The sequence below is a fragment of the Gymnoscopelus microlampas genome, assembly GCF_963454915.1.
Source record: "Gymnoscopelus microlampas genome assembly, chromosome: 21".
In the NCBI taxonomy this organism is placed as follows: Eukaryota; Metazoa; Chordata; class Actinopteri; order Myctophiformes; family Myctophidae; genus Gymnoscopelus; species Gymnoscopelus microlampas.
Window position 1 is genome coordinate 39,302,765 of NC_139958.1, and position 23,895 is coordinate 39,326,659.

The window sequence follows — 23,895 nt, forward strand, 5'->3', positions numbered from 1 at the left end:
GCCAGGCCGATTTTCATTGGTTCCACCAAGCTAACATTGGTCAAGCTTCACGTGACACGTGACAATATGTTGAAAGGGTGTGCTTTGATTGGCTAGCGAGACGCATGACGAAATACATAGCTATAAATAGGTGAATCACTTCGAAACATTGCGGTACATGTTTCAAAGTGACATCAGTGCCATCAGCCAAGCTAACATTTAGTCAGGAGATATTAGCAGAAAAAGTTCCAATCTTGGAATAAATTCCTTACCAAAAATACTGCTGCTGGCGGAGACTTGTGCTCAGGAACAGCACTTTCCAGTACAAACTGAGATTACAGCTGAGATCACAGCTGCAACTAACTCTCATTACGCAAACTGAAGAAGCAGGAAATTATCGTCTGAAACCTCATGAAGAAGCAAAGGCGCAATGCCGACAGCAGAAAGCCAAAGTTAAGAAACAGAGACAAAGACCACTTGAATCCCTAAATGACAAAAAACAAAGACGAGCCACAAATGCTGACAACATGACACAGCTAAGATTGCTACATTCTCTGGAAGAAAAAGTACAAGAATCTGTAAAGAACATCGAAAGGAAAAGAAGGCACTGGTCATAGTATTCAATAGAAGAAGGACAACATCAACGAGCAGATTACACCAATAAGAAGAGATGCTACAGATCACCTAAAGAACAAGAAGACGTTCAAGCTGATGAAGCTGGTGCCGCATTCTTAAAGAAGATGTCAGAAAGTGGACCCAATTATGTCTGTTTCTCCTGTGAACGAATGCTCTACAGAGAAACAGTGGTAAAGTTAAAACCTGCAAAGTACACATCAACAATAGATACTGTAAGTCTCCTGGACAAAGACCCAACTGCAATCAAGCAAAACAACACTTTGGATCTGTCACACATGTCATCGCTCCATTAAAATGGGGAAACTCCCTCCACGGGCTTGGGCTAACAACTTATTACTGGATGCCATACCCCGAGAACTGCAGGATTTGCACCCGTTAGAGGAAAGGTTGATAAGTCAGCGTATTGCCTTCATGAAACTTGTTGGCTTGCCAAGAGGCAGACAAAAGGCAATCCACGGTAATGCAGTCAATGTGCCATCTGACGTACACACTATCCACAAAGTTCCAATCTTGGAATAAATTCCAATATTTGCTGGCGGAGACTTGTGCTCCGAGGAGCACATTTTCTAGTTTTTTCTGTTTTTATTGTGTGGTGTTGTATTCTTGTGATATGGAACTTCCTGGGTCTGAAATAAAGATTGAATTGAATTGAATTGAACAGTGCTGGGTTAATTTAGGGAGGCCATATTTCCAAACCCCCAAACCAGGACCCTTAAGTGTACCGTACATTCCTGGACATGTACATGTCTGTGCTCAGGCATGTATATCACAGGCATTTTCATCAAGATGGGGGACAATTATTCAGCACACTTTTCAATACCTTCTACTGAAGAGGAAACTAGGCCTTGTGATGGTTTCAGTAACTAAAAATAGTATACTTTGCACACTTGTATCGTGCATTTTAACCACATTGAGTATTTGCTACAAATGTAAATCTAATCGAACTACAATAATCATCTCGTATTTGCATTTCTCAAGCTGTTTGCCAGGTGCTAATTAACAAAGGGAATGCTAATTGAAAAGCAGGACACTTTTTATGGCAACATATTTATTACTAAAGGTTAGGGAGAGGATTAAGTCTTATGAAGTCATAAGGCTCAAGTCTAACGTTAGTTTAATAGTGGTGAAGACCAGTGAGTTGTGGTAGTGGGTGTGGTTGGGTGCTAGGCTGCAGTGGCATTCTGGAGCAGTAGGCTAGGTAGCAAACAGCAAGCCTGTTGCACCTGTATGATTGGGACTGATCGCCTGAGGCAGTGAGTGATGGATGGTCAGTCCTCTCTAAAGCAGTGATTCTCGTCCGGTCACTCTAGAAGCGCACAATAGTTTAAGCACTTAAAACCCTGTACTAAGTTGACTGGAATACCCCAGGCCAGGGCTGGCCAGAGTGAGGCCAGAGGGTTCATGGGGTTAAGTAATGTCTTCACCTCAGAACCTGTGTGCCTGCATTGAAGGTGCTTTAAGTGACTTTCTCTTTTCATCTAAGAAAAGAGAAAGCATGACCGGTTTAACACACATAGATTTCTATCATGAATCACATTCTAATGAGACGGGTTGGGAAGGTATTTATACTGCTGCATGACAGCAAGACACAGACACAGACACATACACACACACACACACACACATACGATACACGCAGCTCCCTGTGACTTCTACCTCTGTAAGACAACACAAACATGGCATACTCGGATCTGAGTAAGTAAACAGGACTGTATTTTATTATTATTAATTGGTTATTTACCGGGTATGGTCTAGTATCTGTATGGTATTATTTTTGTGCCATTTGTTTTTAAACCCTGTAGCACTTTGTGATTTGCAAAAATGTAAAGTGCGTTATTAGGCCTCGAGCCCTGCACAGTAGTCCGAAGCCCTATTGAAACTGCAATGATTATTATTAGGGCCCGAGCACTGCACAGTAGTGCGAAGCCCTATTGAGTGTGTATAGTGTGTGTGTGTGTGTGTGTGTGTGTGTGTGCGTGTGCGTGTGCGTGTGTGTGTGTGTGTGTGTGTGTTATCAAGAGAATTTGAGAAATTAACATTGTGAGGACCTTTTTCCTGGTCCTGGGTGAGTCAGGAGCTAATCTCGGAAAACGCTTCATCAGTGTCAAACGTTTTGTATGTCAAACTGCCAAAGACGCTCATTAACACACTATTATGACTCTTGAACCGTAGGTAGTGCAACGTACAAGAAGGTGGACTTCCACTGTGAGACCAATAACTCCTCCCACCACACCAGTGACATCAGAGTTGACCAGCTGATCGTGAGGCGGGGCCAGTCCTTCGTCTTGACCGTTGACCTGCTGCGACCTTATAACCCTGACGCCAACCGGCTCCGCTTTACCGTTGATACAGGTACCGTATGACCTGCCACGCCTTGCGCACTTGTAGATCTGCTTTTTGGTGAAGTGGTCTGGTGTAGAGGGAAAAAAGGAGGGGGCCATTAAATGAAAAGATTGGACTGGACTTTGTTCGATGTGGGTCTTCACTCTTCACAGTATAATGATATTAAAGAGCATATATCTGTGGTCATAATGGAGACATAATTAACAATAGATGCCAAAATATTTTATTTTTAAATAGTATTTTCATGTTAAAAGTCCTATCTTAATGTCTTCTTGTCAAACAAAGACATAATGTGTGACTACATCAGCAGACTACATCAAGAATAAACATCAGGTTCTAACCACATTCCACCAATGAGATCATGAAGTTTTCCTGTGATCCTATAGTTCACTGAGACACTGTCTCTCTGCATTTGATGTATGCTATGTGTTCTTTACCTTGCCTATTGTAAGTCACTCTGCATAAGAGTGTCTGTTAAAAGCCTCAATAGGCTCTATGCACAGCAGCAGAAAGAAATTGGGCCTCTTCCATACTTCCTTCACAGGTGTAACCAATGATACTAATGAAGGCTCTGTTCAATTTAGTGTAGCACAGTGGTTCTTAAACATTTGAATTTCAAGGACCCCCATAACTCTGAGAGTGTACAAATGGAACCAAATGGACCCGTTACACATCCATAAGGGGCCATTTGGAACCCGCTCAAGGAACCATGTGGGTCCCTCGACCCCATTTTATACCCACTGGTGTAGCAGACCATGTGAGCCAACATGCACAATATCAGCACCCTGACTCTGTTTGACCAGAATGGAACCGAACATTCATTAGAATCATCACCCATTTCTTTCCAATATGCTGCTATGTATAGAGCCTATATTATAAATTGTCAACATGTATTGTAATTGTAGGTCCCAAGGCCTCAAAGGAGCTCGGTACGCAGGCTGTGTTTGGTATCCAAGGCCTCACGGGATTCCATAGGGAGGGCGATAAGGCGATATGGAAGGCGGAGCTTCACGAGGGTTCCGCCCTTCATCGAGGCCGCGTGATCTTGGATGTGACCCCCCCTGCTGACGCTCCCATAGGGGAGTACGAACTGTCTGTAACCAGCGAGGGACCAAAAGTCTTCATGGGCAAGCTGGTGGTGCTCTTTAACCCCTGGTGTAAAGGTACGAATGGAGGGAGGGAGACACCTTTGAACTTTAACAAATCCATAATGATCTCATTAAAGTACATTAAGAAGGAGCACTCGGGTGGTGCAGTGGTAAAGTGTGCCTGCCCACCACTGTTGAGGTTGTGTGTTCAAATCCACTGTGGTGCAGTGACAATAGGCTCTATGCACAGCAGCCATATTGGGAATGAATTGGGCCTCTTCTTGCTTCCTTCACAGGTGTTACCAATTACACAAATGAATGCTCTGTTCCATTTAGTGTAGCGCAGTGGTTCTCAAACATTTTAATTTCAAGGACCCCCATAACTCTGAGAGTGTACAAATGGAACCAAATGGACCCTTACGGGTCCATTTGGTTCCATTTGTACACTCTCAGAGTTACACACCCGCAAGGGGCCATTTGGAACCCCCTCAAGTGTTTCCAGTGAGCCAACATGCATGCACAATATCAGCACCCTGACTCTGTTTGACCAGAATGGAACAGAGCCTTCATTAGTATCATTGGTAACACCTGTGAAGGAAGTAAGAAGAGGCCCAATTCATTCCCAATATGGCTGCTTTGCATAGAGCCTATTGCTGTTGGCAGTTATCAATTGGCATAACGACTAAAAATAATAAGGTTTTATATAACTTATACATTGCTGGGTAGTACACCTGGCCTAGTAGGGATCTGCACTTATCTTGTTTGTTTTGTGTATAGAATGACTGGATGTTTATTGTGTTGTGTGTAGATGATTTGGTGCATCTTCCTGAGAAGGCTGAGAGACAGGAATATGTGATGAACGAACATGGAATCATCTACGGAGGAACACACAGTCACATTGAAGCTAAGGACTGGGCTTATGGACAGGTAAACATTACATTAGATTACATCAGTGGCAGTGACAGCCAGGTATGCATTACAATGGATAGAGGGACGGACGGACGGACGGATGGACGGACAAACTATTGCCCAACATTAGCCGTTATTTCCCCTGGTCATAATCAACATTTATTTCATTCATGTGGCTAAAAAAATCTTTATTAAACTCAATATTTTGATGTGTCTCTCGCCGTCCAGTTTGAGGAAGACATGGTGGACATTTGTCTGAAGTTGTTGGACGTCAACCCCAAGTTCGAGAAAGACTCAGCTGATGACACCGCCGCTCGCTGTAACCCCATCTATGTCAGCAGAGTGGTCAGTGCTATGGTAAGGCAAAGGCACAGGCACAGGCAAGGTTTATTTGTATAGTAGCCACTACTAGTCTGAACTTTTTCTGGACCAGGGCTAATTTGAAAGTCTCGAAAGTGTTCGTGGCCCACCCATTGACTACATGGCAGCCGTGTTAAGTGGTCAGATGGGTGGGCCCCGTACATTTTCAGAGCACGTTTATTGTAATTATCAATTAATCGGTTTTGTTCCGACTTGGATCCATGTAACTAACAGAGTATACTTTAAGTCCGATTTATCACATACTGTAGTTATGACAATGGCTGTGAGTGTGCATGTGTGTCTGCATTCTCCGCAACTGGTCACAGCCCTCATCAAGTCCATGATTATTATATTATAATTGGTCCTCACTAACGCTCATTAAAAGGTACCAATTATTTTCTCTACTCTGCCTGTGTCTCAGAGGACTGTGGACAGTTCGGAAACCCACCTACCAGTTACATTATCGATGGGCAATCCAAGCTAATGTAGGAAACTACAGGCTTTCTATTCTTGGAAAGTTAACACAATAGAAGCCATTGTTCTCGCGTTAATAACAATCGAAATAAAAAAAAAATCTTTTCTTTTCTTTTTACCCTGCCTAACGATGATGTGACTGGTAAGCAAGCAGGCTTCTGAAGTGTCCACAGACACAGACCGAGTAGGATTTCTTTTGTTTTTTACAATTTTATCATGAGCATTAGTGAGGACCAATTATATGAAGATAGGTTGAAAATGGTTGATATCATCCTTTAAGTGGTTAAGAGAAGTGAAAAATCACACCCAGTGTGAAGTGAGCGGTGATATTTATGAGTTATTAATTTCATCATGTGTCTTGCTAGCCAATCACAGCACGTCCTGCAAAGCTTAGCCTATGGGCGTGTTTTCCACAGCATGGCGTCACAGCGAAAGACACATTTTCACGACGGAAAGAAAAACTCACCACGGATGGGTCCTAAACCCTCATATAGGAGCGGTTGCACCGCTCAAAAATTATATATATATATATATATATATATATATATATATATATATATATATATATATATATATATATGTAATTATTATTATTATATATATATATTTTTTTAAACTACCTGCCTGTTTGTCTATTAGCATACGTGCATATGTACCGTGCATTGGGTACAGTTTTCAGTTAGGCACCTTTTACTTTACTTTAATATTTACATTTTCTGACTTTATACTCCGGAACATCTGAGAGGGAACTAATGTACTTTTTACTCCACTAAAGTAATTACAATCAGCCCCATCTTAACCAGCTGCAACTTTAAAATGAACACATTATTGCATTACTAATATCCAATAATATGATTCTGAATTAGGCCATTCTACAAAATGAGTATATTTAATGCAAGTATATTTCGAAGCCAATAACGTTGTACTCAAGTAAAATTTCGAATTCAGTTCTTTAACTCGTAACAGGGTATTTCTACTTGTGTTAGTTACTTTTACTCAAGTAAAACGTCTGAGTACGTCTTCTACCATTGTGTATTATTTGTGCAGATCAACTGTAATGATGACAGAGGAGTGCTGGCCGGCTCTTGGGGTGATTATTCTGGCGGCGACTTGCCCAGTTCTTGGAGCGGAAGTGTCAAAATCCTGCAAAAATGGCACAAATCTGACTGTCAGGCGGTGAAGTACGGGCAGTGCTTCGTGTTCGCCGGGGTGATGTGTACAGGTAAGGAACCCAAGTTAATGTGAGCTTCAGTGCTACTCTTCTGGTTGTCATTACAGTAATGTTCACAAAATGTTCGTCTTTTCTTTGTTTTGCCGCATTCCTAATCCAATAATTTGATGACCGGCAGAGTCTCCCGTAGGAGACTTGCGGAGTCTCCTACATACCAGCTCTGACTGCGTGTTAAACCAGTTCCGTAAAAGTTAACGGTTCCAAATGTGACAGTTCCTTAAAGGTGTAGTGAAATGAAAAATATGTTTTTCACACTTTTAGAGCATATCCGTGGTCATCATATGGGCATACCTAACAATAGATGCCAAAAAAAATGAAAAAAAAACATTTTTGTGTATTTTTACATCTAAAGTCCCTAAAAAGCCAATCTTAATTACTTCCTGTAAACGAAAACGTGCTGCGTGATGACATAACTCGACCTTCGTGAATATAAATGAATCTTGATTACATGCACCTGTTTGATTCCCATAGCTGCACGTTCTTCAAACACAGCTGATTTTAATTACAGAGATACTCCGTTTTGAATCTCATTGAAGATGAGTGTATTACTCATTTTAAACTTCATCTGCACACTAAAATATGTATCTGAAAACATTATAGGTTAGAAATAAGCCAGGTAGTAGCAAACGCGCTTCACTGGCCGTCTCTCTCTCACTTGTAAACAAACACTAGCCGTGTTGCCCACGGCTGAAGTGATTGAGATCCAACGTCCCATAGCCTGAAGGGATGGGACCTTCTGATTGGATTAGAGTTGTTGAGCCGACGTTTCAAGCTGAACCTTCAAAATAAAATGACCGAAAATGTCACTTCAGTGCGTCTTTAATGTTGGATCCGATGAGGCTCTATTCACAGCAGCCATATTATGAAGACATTCACAGGTGTTACCAATGATACTAATGAAGGCTCTGTTCCATTCTGGTCAAACAGAGTCAGGGTGCTGATATTGTGCATGTTTTGGCCCACTGGAAACACTCTGTTACACCAGTGGGTCTACAGTTGGGGTCCAGGGACCCTCATGGGCTTCCAAATGCCCCCTTACAGGTGTGTAACTCTGAGAGTGTACAAATGGAACCAAATGAACCCGTAAGGGTCCATTTGGTTCCATTTGTACACTCTCAGAGTTATGTGGAAACCACTGTGCTAAATGGAACAGAGCCTTCATTAGTATCATTGGTAACACCTGTGAAGGAAGTGATAATATGGCTGCTGAATAGAGCCTATTCCTACAAAAGACAGACCCCCCTGGCCTGTAAGGTATAACTTTTGAAAGTAAGATAATAACCATGGTTGGAGCTCTAGGTTAACGCAGGAGTTCCCAAACCTTTCCATGAACACAGACCTCCAAATAGTCAAAGGGTCTGGCTGCAAACCTCCATGGCTTTTAAAGAAAAGCAAAAATAATTCTCACAACGAAGCTCACAACAACGTGTCGCGATACATGCATTGTGAGCGTATAGATAAATTATTATCACTATGAAAAAGTGTTGAATAGCTCTATATTCTGATATAATCATCATTACAGTGTTTGTTCAGTAACAGGGGTCTCCCCGTCTCTCCAGCTCTTACTAGTAAATAGAAAATACATCACTATCAGTTCGGGATAACAGGGCTCAGCGCTTGTTCAGTACTAAATAAGTCATGCTTTAGGGCTGGAGCAATCGATTATTTTCTTAGTCAATTACTTCTTTGATTAATCAAATAATTGTGAATTGAGTAGTTTTTTTGACATCAGCTGTCCACCGTCCACCCACAAGGCAATTTGATATAAGATTTAAGTGTCTGTAGATGTGATATACTGTGAGTGTGTGTGTGTGTGTGTGTGTGTGTGTGTGTGTGTGTGTGTGTGTGTGTGTGTGTGTGTGTGTGTGTGTGTGTGTGTGTGTGTGTGTGTGTGTGTTTTCCAGTTTTGAGGTGCTTGGGAATTCCATGCCGTGTTGTCACCAACTTCAAGTCAGCTCACGACATGGACGGCAGCCTGACCATCGATGTGTTCAGCGGAGACTATGGAGTCCAGCTTCCCAAAAAGGAATCCATTTGGTGAGTGAAACTCTCATTCAATACTCTCCTCGCACGACGGTGCTTGCCGACAAGAACTGGTTTACAACGAAAGGCCCTGACACACTGAAAGAAGCAGACACACTTGACCTGGTTTTGTTGACCATGCAGACTCATGTTTTGGTTAGATGGGCTTGTTTTTTTTAGATGGTTAAAATGTCATTTGGATAGCATGTTATTTAGACAGATATTAGGTTCATTGTTCACAGCCCTGTGAAGCCTACATTATTTTGACAGTATATTGTTTAGTCTGATGCTAGGTTCCTGGTTTACCTGTGATCCTAGTTTACTGAGGCTGCACTGTCGCTCTGCATTCGATGTATGTCTTTACCTTGCTTATTGTAAATCGGTCTGGATAAGAGCGTCATGAAATGCAGCCATTGTTTAAAACGTATGCAGCTACACTGAAGGCATCAAGAGGATGTGTCAAAACATGTTGACGACACGTCTTTCAGAGCTCAGTTCTATTTTGGAGCGTCGACGTATGGCATAGAACAGAGAGAGAGAGGAGTGAATGGAACAACAGTTCCATTCACAGTGTGGACTCTCAGCGCGCTGCACGCACACACACTGGGAGTTAAAAACACGCCCAGAAAATAAACAGTAGCACTCTCTCGTCTATATTAAAAATATTTTAAACGCATCCCAATGACCCTAATTAAATGACGTTAAGTACAAGCACACGCAAGCACATACAGTAAGTACATGCACGCTGCATGCATGTACTTACTGTATGTGCCACGCAACCCTCACATCTAGAGCACCATGGAGCACAGTCATAGTGACAGTGTTATGTCAGAGTACCATTGTACCCGTCTACCCGTGTCCCCTTTTGTGCCCATATAAACCTTTCTACCTTATTGTTGTTTGTGTCACGCAGGGAATTCCATGTGTGGGTGGAGGCCTGGATGAGACGGCCAGACCTGAAGGAGGATGGAAGCTATGATGGCTGGCAGGTTCTGGACGCAACCCCACAGGAGAGGAGCAACGGTACTTGTCTCTGCAAGCAGTGGTTATCGCAACCTTTATGGCATAGCAAGGCGGGGGTCCTTGAAATAAATTAAGTTTGAGAACCAGTGGAATGGACATAACATGAGTTTGTTCTCCTCTCCTGCAGGCGTGTTCTGCCTCGGTCCGGCTCCAGTCGCAGCGGTCCGTGCCGGACACACCGACCAGAAATACGATGTTCCGTTTGTCTTTGCTGAGGTCAACGCTGACGTCACTGACTGGCTGGTTAGTACCTGCTGGACAGGAACTGTGTTCAGGGAATTAGTTATATCAGTGGTCCTCGATCAAAGTGGGGCCTTTAGGGGTATAGGGGGTCCCCAGCTGAATTTGAAAATACAACATCGACATCAGTTTGGACCCTGTATACATCAGGTATTGTACTTGAGCCGAAAATAGACGATCTACAACCAACCACTTAACCACTTCTTTGTATGACAAATAGCACTAGATTAATCTCCGGAGTCAGAGAGCTGCCTCTGAAATCACATACATTTCACATACACCAAAGGAACTCGGCAGTCCTTTGCTTTCACCCAAACATCGATGAGGATGATGATGATGATGCTGGCTGGGGACTGGGCATTGTCCCTGAGAAGATGAAGAATAACGCCAAGTGGGTTGACGTCACTCGTGATTTCACGGGGGCGTGTAAGGAACTGAACCTTGGCGAGTTGCTTCATGACAAACTGTTTCGCCTGTTTGAGGCTATGTCGGCCGTCGAGATGATGAATCCGAAGATGGATTCCGGAATGTTTCAGATTCATGTGCTAGGGTTCATGTGGTTAAGCATTTTGTAGCTTATGTTATTATTATTATTATTAATATTATTGCTATTATCATCATCATTATCATTATCATTCATAATATTACAATTATGTGTTTTTTTGTATACTGCTAGGTTATGGCCGATGGTTCAAAGAGGATAATCTCTTCCGACACTAAGAGAGTTGGTCAAAACATCTCCACCAAGTCTGTGGGCTCCAACAAGAGGATGGATATCACAGACAGCTACAAACACAGAGAGGGTGAATATATTATGTGCACGCACGCATATAAATGAGGACACACACACGCATGTCCACCCAAATGCACATCAGTGGTGGATAATGAAGTACATTTACTTGAGTGCTGTACTTAAGTACTTTCTTTTCGTGAAAATTGCCCATCTACAGGCTCACAATGCGTCTCATCACAGCACGTTGTGAGCTTGTAGCTTTTATGATACTTTTTGAGATTTCTGAAGATATTTGGGGGAAATGTCTGAATATCAATACAGCATGCATTGATATTAAAAAGAAAACAATAAATTACTCTGTAATTTGTACTTTTGAATACTTCAGTATTTCTAAAAGCAAGTTTTCCAGTACTTAAACTCCAGTATCCTCCCCTATTTTCTTTTCTGAAATGACACCTCTGCTCCTGACAGGTACCGACGAGGAGAGAAGTGTCTTTAAACACGCCCTCGCCAGAGTGGGACGACCCACAAATGGAACAAATGGCGTCCATGCTCCCAAGGTCATTTCAATGAACATCGAGGAGGTACTTATAAGTATATTTTGATGCCAATACTTTTGTTCTTTTACGTAACATTTTGAGAGTATTCTATATTGTGGTATTGGTACTATTGGTAGTTGGTTAGAAAAGTAAAGAAGATCTGAATACTTCTTACATTGGTTTTGTATTATTCTAGGTGTCCAGGTCCATCAACGGTCAGGACATCAGTTTGAAGCTGCAGATGAGCAATAAGGGCCAGGCAGCCAGGCGTTTCTCTGTTAACATCAGTACCCAGATCATGAGGCACACCGGTGTACCTTCTGCTAACGTCTGCACCCAGCGGAACGATGTCACTCTACAGCCTGGACGAGGTAAACTAGTCTGTCCCTACGGTCAGGTCACAAACAGCTGAGCAGAGAGGAATCCAGTGTTGATTTTGACAGCAAATTTTGATTTAGCTTTAGTCATAGTCTTTTGAATAAAATTCCAATTTGTTTTGTCATATTTTAGTCATCTGAAATGTTTTAGTTTTTGTCTAGTTTCAGTCGACTAAATATCATAAGATTTTAGTCGACTAAATCTACAGTTGATTTAGACTCCCGGCTGATACCGTCAAGAGGCCTCTCCGACCCACTTACTTACTTTTATACACTGTCAGAGGTATAGACTCGTAACTGTCCATTTGGACCCAGGAGGTATTTTTTTTTACAAGGACATATATAACACCACAGGGAACGTGACCACATAGGGAATAATGCAAACTTGCTAATTACTGTGCATTAGGAAGTTCTTTGGCACACTTGAAATCATTTAGTTTTTCTGACACACTGTGCTGCATTCAGCTAAACGGATTACTGGGGCTTTATGGACTCGTCAGCTTTCCCATTTCAGAGCTGGTTCGTGAACTTGTATGTCCAGTTTCTGTCTCTATCAGAGTTGAGCCCAAATTATACTTTGTCAAGTTTTCAGCACCCACCCCCCCCCAGCCTGGTAAACCCTCCCTCCGGAAATCTCATTTCCATTTGATTGGAATCAAATGGAAATGAGATTTCCGGAGGGAGGGTTTACCAGCCCCCCCCCCCCCCCCCCCCCCCCCCCATCAAGGGCATTCTCTCTCTCTGTCTGCTAGTATTACTATCCATCGCACTGGCACTTTATTAATGCACTGAACTCAGGGAAATGGATTAAATAAATGAACTGTAAGAACGTTTGTTTGTCAATTATTGGAGTGTTAACTGACAGGTTTTCATCTCTCTCTCTCTCTCTCTCTCTCTCTCTCTCTCTCTAGACATGTCTGTCCCCATCCTGGTTCGAGCCTCAGCGTACAGGGGACACATGCTGAACGGTGACAGTGTGAAGGTGTCAGCCATGGCCACAGACAAAGAGCAGCCAGATGCCATCTACCTGACAGAGGCAGACATCACACTGGAAAGCCCTCATATCTCCATTACCGTTAGTACTACATTAGTTACTACTACTAAAACTGCCACTAATCAGTGGTGGACAAAGTATATACTAAGTAAAGTAAATACTCAAGCATTCAAAAGTACAAATTATGAAGTATTTTCAGAAATTGTCAGACATTTTCAAAAATAGTGAAAATAGTAGATCTGTGAGCTTGCAGATCGGCTATTTTCACTATATTTGAGATAGGACTTAAGTGATTAATTCATAATATATTTTTTTGTAAGTTTGGGTCCCAAGAGTACCTTCCTAGATGTAGTGAAGTCAAAAGTACAATATTGTTTTTGAGTCCTAGTAAGCCTTTTTTTTTTAAACCCTCCAAAAATGTATAGTAAAAGTACAGTAATCAAATAAATGTATTTAGTTACTGTCCACCTCTGCCACTAATTCCACTACTACTACTACTACTACTGTACTACTACTACTACAGCTCTGGGATGAGGTCCCAAAATCCTACATCAGTGGCTCTGAAATGTTTTCATGCCAAGGACCCCCACATTAATATGTAACTGGCCGCAGAACCCCATCTGAAATGTATTGTGTCAGGGACCCCCGTTAGAGATTTGTGATGTTAAAATGCTTCAAAAGTATTCAAAATTGTTCACATTTTCTCCATTTTGTCTGCGTTGTGAGCTTGTATCTGATATAAAGTAGGGGCCAGGGGTTAGAGTGGTTCAACTGATTTGTATTCTATATTAACACATTTGGCTGGGGAAGCCCCTCAAGGACCCCTGGGTACCTGATCTACAGAGTCTTGTTGCTGTCGGGCAGAAACCTCGATATTTCAACTTTTCACACATTTTGGACGTACAAGGTTTCCACCCGACAGAGCCGAGATGTTGCATATGTTGATATTTTTTTTATTTTACATTAACCACTTGAACCACTTGATGTGTGTGTGTGTGTGTGTGTGTGTGTGTGTGTGTGTGTGTGTGTGTGTGTGTGTGTGTGTGTGTGTGTGTGTGTGTGTGTGTGTGTGTGTGTGTGTGTGTGTGCGCGTGCGCGTGTGTGTGTGTGTGTGTGTGTGCGCGTGCGTGCGTGCATGTTTTGTAGGTTCCAGAGGTGGGCCAGCAGGACAGAGAGCTGTCAGTGGAGGTTGTGTGTAAAAACCCACTTGATGAGGAGCTGAGGAACTGCTTTCTGACTGTCACTGGCAGTGGACTGGTCAAAGATGACATTGAGGCCAGGTCAGTGTGTGTGTGTGTGTGTGTGTGTGTGTGTGTGTGTGTGTGTGTGTGTGTGTGTGTGTGTGTGTGTGCGTGTGCGTGTGCGTGCGCGTGCGTGCGTGTGTGCGTGCGTGCGTATCTCCATTTATGAAAATGTATGTATTGTGTTGTGTATGTGCAGATTACCAGAGGTGGGTCCACATCGCCAGGCGAGCTTCAAGTTCACCATCCGTCCCTACAAGCAAGGAGTGAAGACTCTGCTGGTGGACTTTGACTGTTCCAGCTTCAGACACATCAAGGGAAGCTGCACCATCCGCATTCTACCAGACACACTCCTGGGGAGTATGTCTTCTACCACTGTGCATACACACACACACACAGTAGTAGAGGACATACGTCTTCTACCACTGAGTCGTCCACCTTCTACCACTCACACTCTGTGAGGATGTAATCTATCCTGCTTCAGTCTGGGACAGTGGTTCACTGCATGGGTTTTACAATTTTTAGCTCTGGGACAGCAATCTAAGAACATTCTTATTGTTATACATGATTTGGTGTGGTATGGTCTAAATGACAAAAATAATAGAATTGTTTTTTTATATATATATCTTGCATATCCAAAGGAATCACCTGATTCACTTCATTAACTTTATCACAAAATGCTGTTTAGCTTTCAGTGGACATTTCTCATACTACCAGTGAAAAAAGAAATAACCTTAAGACGTGTGATGTCAAATATAGCCTATATACTCACCCCACTGAGAGCAGTCGGTAGCTCTGTCGCCTCACAGCTAAAAGGAAGCATGAGCTCAGTTCGGGGCTCTGAACAGGCTGGCAGAGGGAGAGTAGCGCCCAGGATTACAGCTTAGGCAATTGGCACTGGGTGAAAAAAGTCCTGGTTGGTTGTATGTCTGAACTGCAATGGTGTGTAACAGTATTACAAACTTCTTATAACCCATCCTTTCCTAGCTTTGTTTAAGTCCAGCATTTATTTGAACCAGTAAACAGACGCAAACCTGCTCTTACAAGTTTGAGATCAACCAGCAGGTAGTGCTATACTGCCATCTTGTGAACCAACCCAGTGGTCTGTGATGCTAGTTCAGATGTTGCTTTTGGGTTTCATTAAAGATGAAAGATTGGATCAAATTCGTACTCTCTTGTGTCAATCATAAAATGTCTAGACGCTTACTGTATATAAAGACTTCATGGCTGATTCATGTATGGCTTTTAACCTCTACGGGGGCCTCTCACGGGTCACAAAGATCAGAGAGAGAGAAGGATGAGGCTGGCTGGGCACTGTGTCAGGCACCCGGAAACTGATGGCGAGCAAACTACACAAGACAAGGCATAGGAGGGGAAAGAGGCACACCACCTACGTAGACGCACTGTGGCGTGACACACTGCAGAGCTCAAGACCCTGATGCTAGACTAGGGTGTGGCAACGATAGGCTCTATGCACAGCAGCCATAGTGTGAAGAAATTCACGGGTGTTGCCAATGATACTAATGAAGGCTCTGTTCCATTCTGGTCAAACAGAGTCAGGGAGCTTGTAGATCTGGTGTTTTTCAAAAGATTTTTATACATTTTGAAAAGCATAAGTCTGAGAGTGTACAAATGGAACCAAATGGACCCTGTGACCCATTTGGTTCCATTTGTACACTCTCAGACTAATTTATGGGGGTCGCGGAAACCACTGTGCTACACTAAATGGAACACCTGTGAAGGAAGTGATAATATGGCTGCTGTGCATAGAGCCTATTCAGGAGTCCCGAGTTGGTGTTGCCTAGTTCGCACTCTCGCATGATCGCATCACACCATAGCATTCAACTGTAATTATGTGTAAAAAATAATTAAGTAAGTAAGGGAAAATGACATCAAAAAACAAGACATTGCCTTCTTTGCTCTCCTTTTTCAAAAATAGAAACTCAACTGCTCATGAAGCCAAATAGAAGTGTGTAGCTGACAGCTATATAATAGTGACTGGGTGAGTCACTATTATATAGCTGTCAGCTACACCCTGCTACAACTGAACACACTACAAAAAGAAATTGATTAATTTGGCCTTCAAAAAAAAAAGGAGTATATTTATCATAATAATAATAAATACAGGACCTGCAGATTAACAGATACATAACTTAAATGGTCTTACTGGTGTCATCACATATATTATCAATCCCAATTAAAAGATTCTATCTAATATGCTCACATGTCATTTGCATTTTGTTAAGGCCATTTCTGATAAAGTTTTTTTTTTTTTTAAGGGTTTCATTTACAGAATTACTTTGTTTGCAGAAGTGTTCCTAATATTCCAAAGCATTAATCACTTTGGCCCAGAAAAGCAGCTCACAAAGTGGCCACATGCGCTGTGAGGTTGCAAATTGACTATTTTTGAACAAACAAAAAAAAGAAGCACCTATAATGACAAGCAAAGTGAAGTGACGCCATGTCGTCACCTTATTAAACTAATGGCCTAAGTCATTTTTTCAAGGTTTTCAGGAAAAATTAAAAACTGATCCAGAACAAAACTATATGATATTTCTTAATCATTTCACCCAAAATGTTTATAACAAATTATGACTGCTTAAATAGAAATAACACTGTCTGTCAGTTATGTAACATAAGAGATTGAAATAGGTTTAAGTAGGATTAAATCTGACTTAGGCCAAAATAAAAAGCAAAACAAATTACAAAATGGCCTAAATCAGTAAATAATTTGGCTTAAGTCACAAAAACATGTGACTTAGGCCAAACAAAAGGCCTATTTTGTCCTAAGTCACACTAGGGAGTTAGGCCATTATACTAAAAGGGGCGTGAACAGCATGATCCTTTTCAATTAGGAGTTGGGCGATTTTACCAGAGGTGGCCAGTGTCATGAGGACCTGACTTAGGCAAAAATATCATTTCCTCAAAAAATGACTTAGGCCATTAGTTTAATAAGGTGACGATGTTGAAAGTGATGTGAGGAATTTCCTATAGGACGTATAGCATGGGTCTCCATCAGAGGGTCCGGGACACCTAGGAGGTCTCCAGAGTTACTACAGGGGGACCGCGAAATCTTTGTGTGATAGGATCTTTTTTTTACACAGCACTGCAAAGTGTTGTGAGCTACAACAGTACAGTACAGAGTCAAAGGTCAAATTTACTAAGTATTGAGGGTTTAAGTGCTGAAATGTCTGAACATACACATGAATCCATGGTAGTAATAGATCACCAATTTTAACAACCTGCTCAGGGACAAGGCCTACAGATGAAAATGAGCTCTTTTCTAACTCTGGCTCATTTACATTGATGTGAAAACTGAAATGTTGATTAATGTGCATCGTCCCAGGTAAATAAATAACAATAAGATAAAATCAAACATATTGTATAATCCTATGCCTCATTGTCTTATCATTTGGCTTTCAGTATTGCTGTGCAGTACGTTATCATAATCATCATCCACCTTTGCGCGTCGCCTACCTACCCAAAATAACCGACATACAAGCTATCAACGAACCGCGTCATGGCGTGTCGACAGCTTACAAATCTGTTCTTTTGGGCAGCATAAACAATGAGGCGTGACGGAGTATACAACACTAAGCATTTAGGAAACCAAATACGCTGTAACATTACATTACGTGGTCAACAACTTAGACATGTAACTTGCTTGTAGGCAATGGTTCTCAACCTGTGGGACCACAACGGAGCTCACAGCGCCTCACAAGCTTGTAGATCTGCTATTTTTGCAATAGTTAAGTGTGGAGAAAAAAAAACATAAAATGAAGAGCCCACGAGTCTTTGAGCTCGAGTCCGAGTCAAGTCTCAAGTCTTTGAGGGGCGAGTCCGAATCGAGTCTATAGAGTCTCATTCGTGGCGACTCGAGTGCGACTCGAGTACGAGTCTCTGACTCGAGTCCCCATCTCTGATATATATATACACACACACACACACACACACACACACACACACACACACACACACACACACACACACACACACACACAGAAAATGTATTATTATTTATTTCTGCTTCTACATATTGGTGGCACCTCTACCCATGATGGACTTCTTAGTGTTTCTCTCAGGTTTCAAAAGCATTATATAACACTTTGGTACAAACAATGCTACTAAAATGCCAAAACTAGATGCTAAAATAGCAAATACCTCCACTACATCTGCATATTTGCCTGGGGAGCTGATATATGCTGGGATGAAGGCTATCCACACAGCACAGAAGATCAACATGCTGAAAGTGATTAACTTGGCTTCATTGAAGTTATCTGGAAGATTCCTTGCCATGAATGCTAGAACAAAGCTGAGGAGTGCCAGTAAACCAATATAACCTAGTAACACTGCAAAACCAACTATCGATCCAACATCACACTCATAGACTATCTTATCACTGTGGTATTGTGTGTTTTTATAAGGAGTTGGTGAGGCAGACACAAGCCAGGCTGTGCATATTGTTGCCTGGATTAAAGTAAGAACCAGAACTGTTCCTCTCTGCTGCATGGAACCAAACCACTTCATAATGTCTGCACCCCCAGGCTTGGAGGCCTGGAACACAGCCAACACCACCATAGTCTTTACCAGGATACACGAAACACACAGCACAAAGCTTATCCCAAATACTGCATGCCTCAGCTGACAAGTCCAGAGCCTGGGACGGCCAATGAACAGAAGTGTGCACAAGAAACATAGTATGAGTGACAGCAAAAGTTGGAAGCTGAGTTCTGAGTTGTTGGCGCGCACCATGGGTGTGTCTCGATGATAGATGAAGATTCCCAGGACAGTGGCACAGATAATTGTGCCTAGCAGAGAGATTGTTGTCAAGGAGATACCCAGGGCCTCATGGTAGGAGAGGAACTCTATGATCTTAGAAACACAGTGGTCACGCCGGGGACTGGACCAGAAGTCCTCTGGACAACTGGTGCACTCTGTAGAGTCTAACAAAGAGGGCAGGAGGGCAGGTTTAAAGGCACAGACAAGTACATTGTCACCCTAACCTACTGTTTACATTGATACATGATTTAGACCTACAGTACCAGTGTCATTGCTGATCTCTCCCTCCGAACAAGCAATGCAGTCAAAGCAGCAGACAGGTTCTCCTTTCCTTCTAGCCACACGGGTTCCAGGGGAACAGCTCTCACTGCACACTGACCGAGGAGGCTGCCGAGAAAAGTAACAATGATCAATTTCAGTCTGAACTAAATTACATTCACATTATTTGGTATTTTAATTTAGAAAGCCAAAGTCACCTTTGTGGATTCATAGTTCCAGACGATTCTGTCTTCATCCAGACTGAGTTCTTCACCTCCGGAGGCAGTTTTCTTGACCACACCTACATTTTGAACCTTTGTGCTTCCATCAGGGAGCCACACCCAGTTCATGACATCATAGATTTGTAAAGAATCACCATTCTCATCAAATGATACATGATCATCAAATGATGTGGTGAAGTTGATCTTTTCCAAGTAGTATACAAGCTAGAAATAGTGATGAGCAACATTTTGGAACAGCTAAATACTTTAAAAGGTTTTGGAGATTCAAAGGCATGGACTTGTGCACTAAAATGCAAATATCTCCACATAGTAAGTATTCCCCCAAAGGATTTTAACTGTGTTACTGCTCCAAACATTGTACTGACATACACTTAATATTGCATAACTACAAGAACGTTAATGTTTTATTTAAATTTTTTACTTACGTTCGTACTCATTATTATTATAAATTTGAATCTAATTTGAAGTATTTAACATGTAAAATGTGAATTAATATTATACCTGCCATGGCTGTATGGTCTGCAAACTGGCACAGCTATGCCCAATGAAAGGCCCTCTTCCTGGCACACATTGCAACATGTCATGGAGGGCATGGGCCAGAGCATACACAGCCTTATACACATTATAATCAACCCTGAGGTCAGACACATCCAAAAGTGCAGTTTCTGATGTTCCTAGGTCCTCTTGTCCATTACACACCCTTCCACCAGCATCCACCCACTCTGACGGAAGGGGTGCAAATTTACACTGAAATGTGTGCTCCCAAAACTGCTTAACCTGAAGAAACACAAATAAAATAACTCAGAATAACGTACATATTTCAAAAGTAATGTCTGTTTGAAATTGCAGCTTAAATGTGTAGTCGACACTGCCGGGCTTCCTCCCAACCGTACCGATCACCACTGAGTGTAATCTATGATGACCATGTGTATTGTGTAGATGTAGTCAGCAATGTAGTTGTAATTGTGAAAAGCAGAAGTTAGATCATTTATTTTGTCACACACACTCCCTGGATGCCTGAGCATAACCTCATCACCGATTTTTTTCAGATCGGCCTGTTATAGAGCCACCAGGAGGCAGATGTTTGCAAAACAATGTTTTGAGTGTACTCCTACAGATCTTGTCCAAATATCACGCAAATCGGTACACAGTATCTCTATTAATAGTCATTAAACAAAACAGATTTTTCATCTTCCATCATGATTGGCTATAAGATGGGCCTCCAAAATTTGCAGGAGTGCTCCGTTTTGAACAAAATGCCTCAAATCATGAATTTCCGTGACATTTTGCACGCACATTCCCACTAGGCCGAGTAAGAAATGCCACTTGAAAAAAATCAAATCAGCCTCATGGTGGCACTATAACATGTCAATTCGAGTTTTTACCTAAAACTGCACCGATCTGTGTAAAAGTTTGAATGCGCACTCCCTAGAAGCCAAGGATAAACCTTTGCCCTGCATTTTTCACATCTGCCTTTTATAGCGCCACCAGGAGGCCGACTTATGTAAAACAATTATTTTTATGGTTCAGACACAAGATAGTGAGACAATTGGCTCCCTATATGTTTTTAGCAATGGCAACAATAAGAGACACCAACGTTTGTGCTCATGTTGAATTGTCATGTTGAAAAGTGGTTTTGAATCATAACATTGAATTAAATAAATAATGAACTAAAATGCAGATCCAGTTGAAAGTGAAGCAAGGCATTGTTTTCATGGTTTGATGCTGCTGCCAGCAACATAATAGGATATTAAGATTGCTGTGTGCCCCTATTACACTAGTTGATGTTTTATGCAGTAGTTATATTATAACTGAAATGCATATACATTTGATGCAGAAGGTTGTGGGTGCGAACCCTACTCGAGGTCGATGTCAGCATGGGCATGTGGTCACAACATGTCAAATGTGTTCAGAATTGAGCAAAGTCTCCTGCAGGAGGTGCGTCTGAAGCCTGTCGTGGACGGGAGTCTCCAGACGTAAAAACAGATAAGCTGATATTATATTACACATAATTATGGATTTAGATTGATTGTCAATTATAATATAATAATAGCTTCTTCACTGTATGGGGCACAAGTAGTTTGATATGTAGTTCATGGACTTTTGTACCATTTAGCTGTTTATGTATAGTAACTTTTTAAGCACTTTTATTTTAATGAACTTAATTATTTTTATACTGCAATCTATTGCATCAGGGTGCAATCTTTGCACCCTGATGGGTGTACACGTACAGCTTTCATGTCTCACTCTTTCTAAAGTTGGGGCCACTCTTTGAAAAGTCATCATAATCCGAAAGAAAATAAAAGAAAAAAATAATAATTTAGTGGGTTTCTCTGCTAAACTCTGTTGAACATTGCTGGCGGGCCATGTTTGATCCGAAGACAACACACATGTTAAACACAATACTCACTATGGTATTTCCATGGCGATTGTCCGGATCATTGTCAGGATGTATTTTTAACAAGAAGTCCTTCAGACCTGGTATCTCTCCACGACGGATGGAAACACCCAGGGTGCCTCTCAGGAACGGCATGAAGTGAGGAGTCTGGAGATTAGTATCTATATTATCCAGCTCAACCCTGTTATCCATTGCTGACCTGTCACATTCTGCCTTACCACCTGTTGGACAAAACATAATATGAGTGAGAGTGTGTGTGTGTGTGTGTGTGTGTGTGTGTGTGTGTGTGTGTGTGTGTGTGTGTGTGTGTGTGTGTGTGTGTGTGTGTGTGTGTGTGTGTCAGTAGAGATGTCCGATAATATCGATCTTATGGGCCCATCGGCCCATAATATCTATATCGATATTATGGACCGCTATTAACATACAAATAAAAAATGGAAATGGAAAATATCTGTATTATACAGAGAATGTTTACATTTGGAAAGCCTTGTTGCATTAATGAATGCATCCAGTGGGGCATCACAATAAAATTTGGCATAATGTGTTCATTCCACGACGAGTAGATGTGATGTTTTTACCTGACATTAGTTTTGCTGAAAAAAAGCCTGATATCAATAGCGGACATCCCTAATTTTAAGATAACACAAGTCAGATTCTTTGCAATTATGAAATCCTGAATTAGCGTGCATCATAACTCCAAACCTCATCCATTAGATTAAGCACACGGATCCCATATACGAATACAATGGCCACACGAGCTGTGGATGTCTTCATCACAGTGACAATCCTCTGAAGTTCAGCTGGGTCCTTGTCCCAGGGCAGAACCTCAAAATAAGCCAGACAGCCCAAACCAGAGTGGGCCAGTTCAGATTGTATGATTCGGGCAGCATCGTGGCCATAGGCATCATCATCTATCAGCAGTCCTACCCAAGTCCACTGGAACCGTCTCAAAATCTGGAGCATAGCTCGCACCTGATTGCATAAAGAATGGAGTAAGCGCTTAGGCTAGATTTGGCTAGACATAGTGGTAAATCCATGAATTCTCATTTGATGCTGTCCACAAAGGCCTTCAGCTCCAGCAGTAATACCCACAATCAAATGAGAGGTGATATGCAATGTCAATTACGCTCACAAGAAAGCCTTCTTTTGTCAAGGGTGTGAAACATGAACTACTTGATACCAACAGATCTATTGTCTGTAGACATGTACCTCAAAGGCATTACTTGGGACAGTTCTAAAGAAGGACGGGAACTGACTCCGGTCACTCAGACAGGAGCAGGTTGAATAGTAGCTTACCTGAAAAAGGCACAAAATATACATTCTGAAATATTATACTATTTTTAGCGGTGCCAACCGCTCTAAGCTTGACTTTGTCCGTATGTCCGTATCAGCACGGGATGCGCACGGCAAAGCAGCAACACATACAAACACACGCACACACACACACACACAAACACACACACACACACACACACACACACACACACACACACACACACACTTGCAGCTTGCCACTGCCATCTCTCCTCTCATTGGCCACACGTGGCACTGCTTATCAAAGAGGGGTCCAGGGACCCCCAGCGTATGTTCTGTCCGTCCGTTTAAGCACGGGATGAGCACGGGATTTTAAACAGCTATAACTCCAGTTTGCAGCATGCCACCAAGTCCACATTTGGTATGTGGACTTAGACCACCAATAGGCACAAGCATGAATTGATGAAGTTATCAAAGAGGGGTCCAGGGACCCCCAGCGTATGTTATGTTTGTCCGTCCGTTTAAGCACGGGAATTCAAACAGCTATAACTCAAATTTGCAGCATGCCACCAAGTTCAAATATGCAATGTGGACTTAGACCACCAATAGGGACCAGCATGAATTGCTGAAGTTATCAAAGAGGAGTCCAGGGACCCCCAGCGTATGTTATGGCCGTCCGTCCGTTTAAGCACGGGATGAGCACGGGATTAATAAACAGCTATAACTCCAGTTTGCAGCATGCCACCAAGTCCACATTTGGTAAGTGGACTCAGAC

General features: G+C 42.1%; 2 protein-coding genes across 2 annotated transcripts; one reads left to right on the plus strand and one right to left on the minus strand.

Moving 5' to 3' along the window:
* Window positions 1–2,291: 2,291 nt before the first annotated feature.
* On the plus strand, window positions 2,292–15,639 carry LOC311037971 (protein-glutamine gamma-glutamyltransferase 5-like; the record flags this gene model as incomplete). The annotated part of the gene is made up of 16 exons (XM_084047266.1): window positions 2,292–2,310; window positions 2,788–2,967; window positions 3,864–4,121; window positions 4,855–4,973; window positions 5,184–5,312; window positions 6,837–7,011; window positions 8,976–9,057; window positions 9,956–10,065; window positions 10,193–10,308; window positions 10,982–11,108; window positions 11,510–11,622; window positions 11,774–11,948; window positions 12,899–13,029; window positions 14,095–14,228; window positions 14,389–14,549; window positions 15,614–15,639. The coding sequence occupies 16 exons, from the start codon at window positions 2,292–2,294 to the stop codon at window positions 15,637–15,639; spliced, it is 2,055 nt and encodes a 684-aa protein (XP_083903392.1).
* A 2,579-nt stretch (window positions 15,640–18,218) lies between these two features.
* LOC311037972 (extracellular calcium-sensing receptor-like) lies at window positions 18,219–19,576 on the minus strand (the record flags this gene model as incomplete). Its single annotated transcript, XM_084047267.1, has 3 exons — window positions 18,219–19,132; window positions 19,232–19,355; window positions 19,445–19,576. 3 exons carry the CDS (start codon window positions 19,574–19,576, stop codon window positions 18,219–18,221), a joined length of 1,170 nt encoding a protein of 389 aa, XP_083903393.1.
* Between the last annotated feature and the right edge of the window lie 4,319 nt (window positions 19,577–23,895).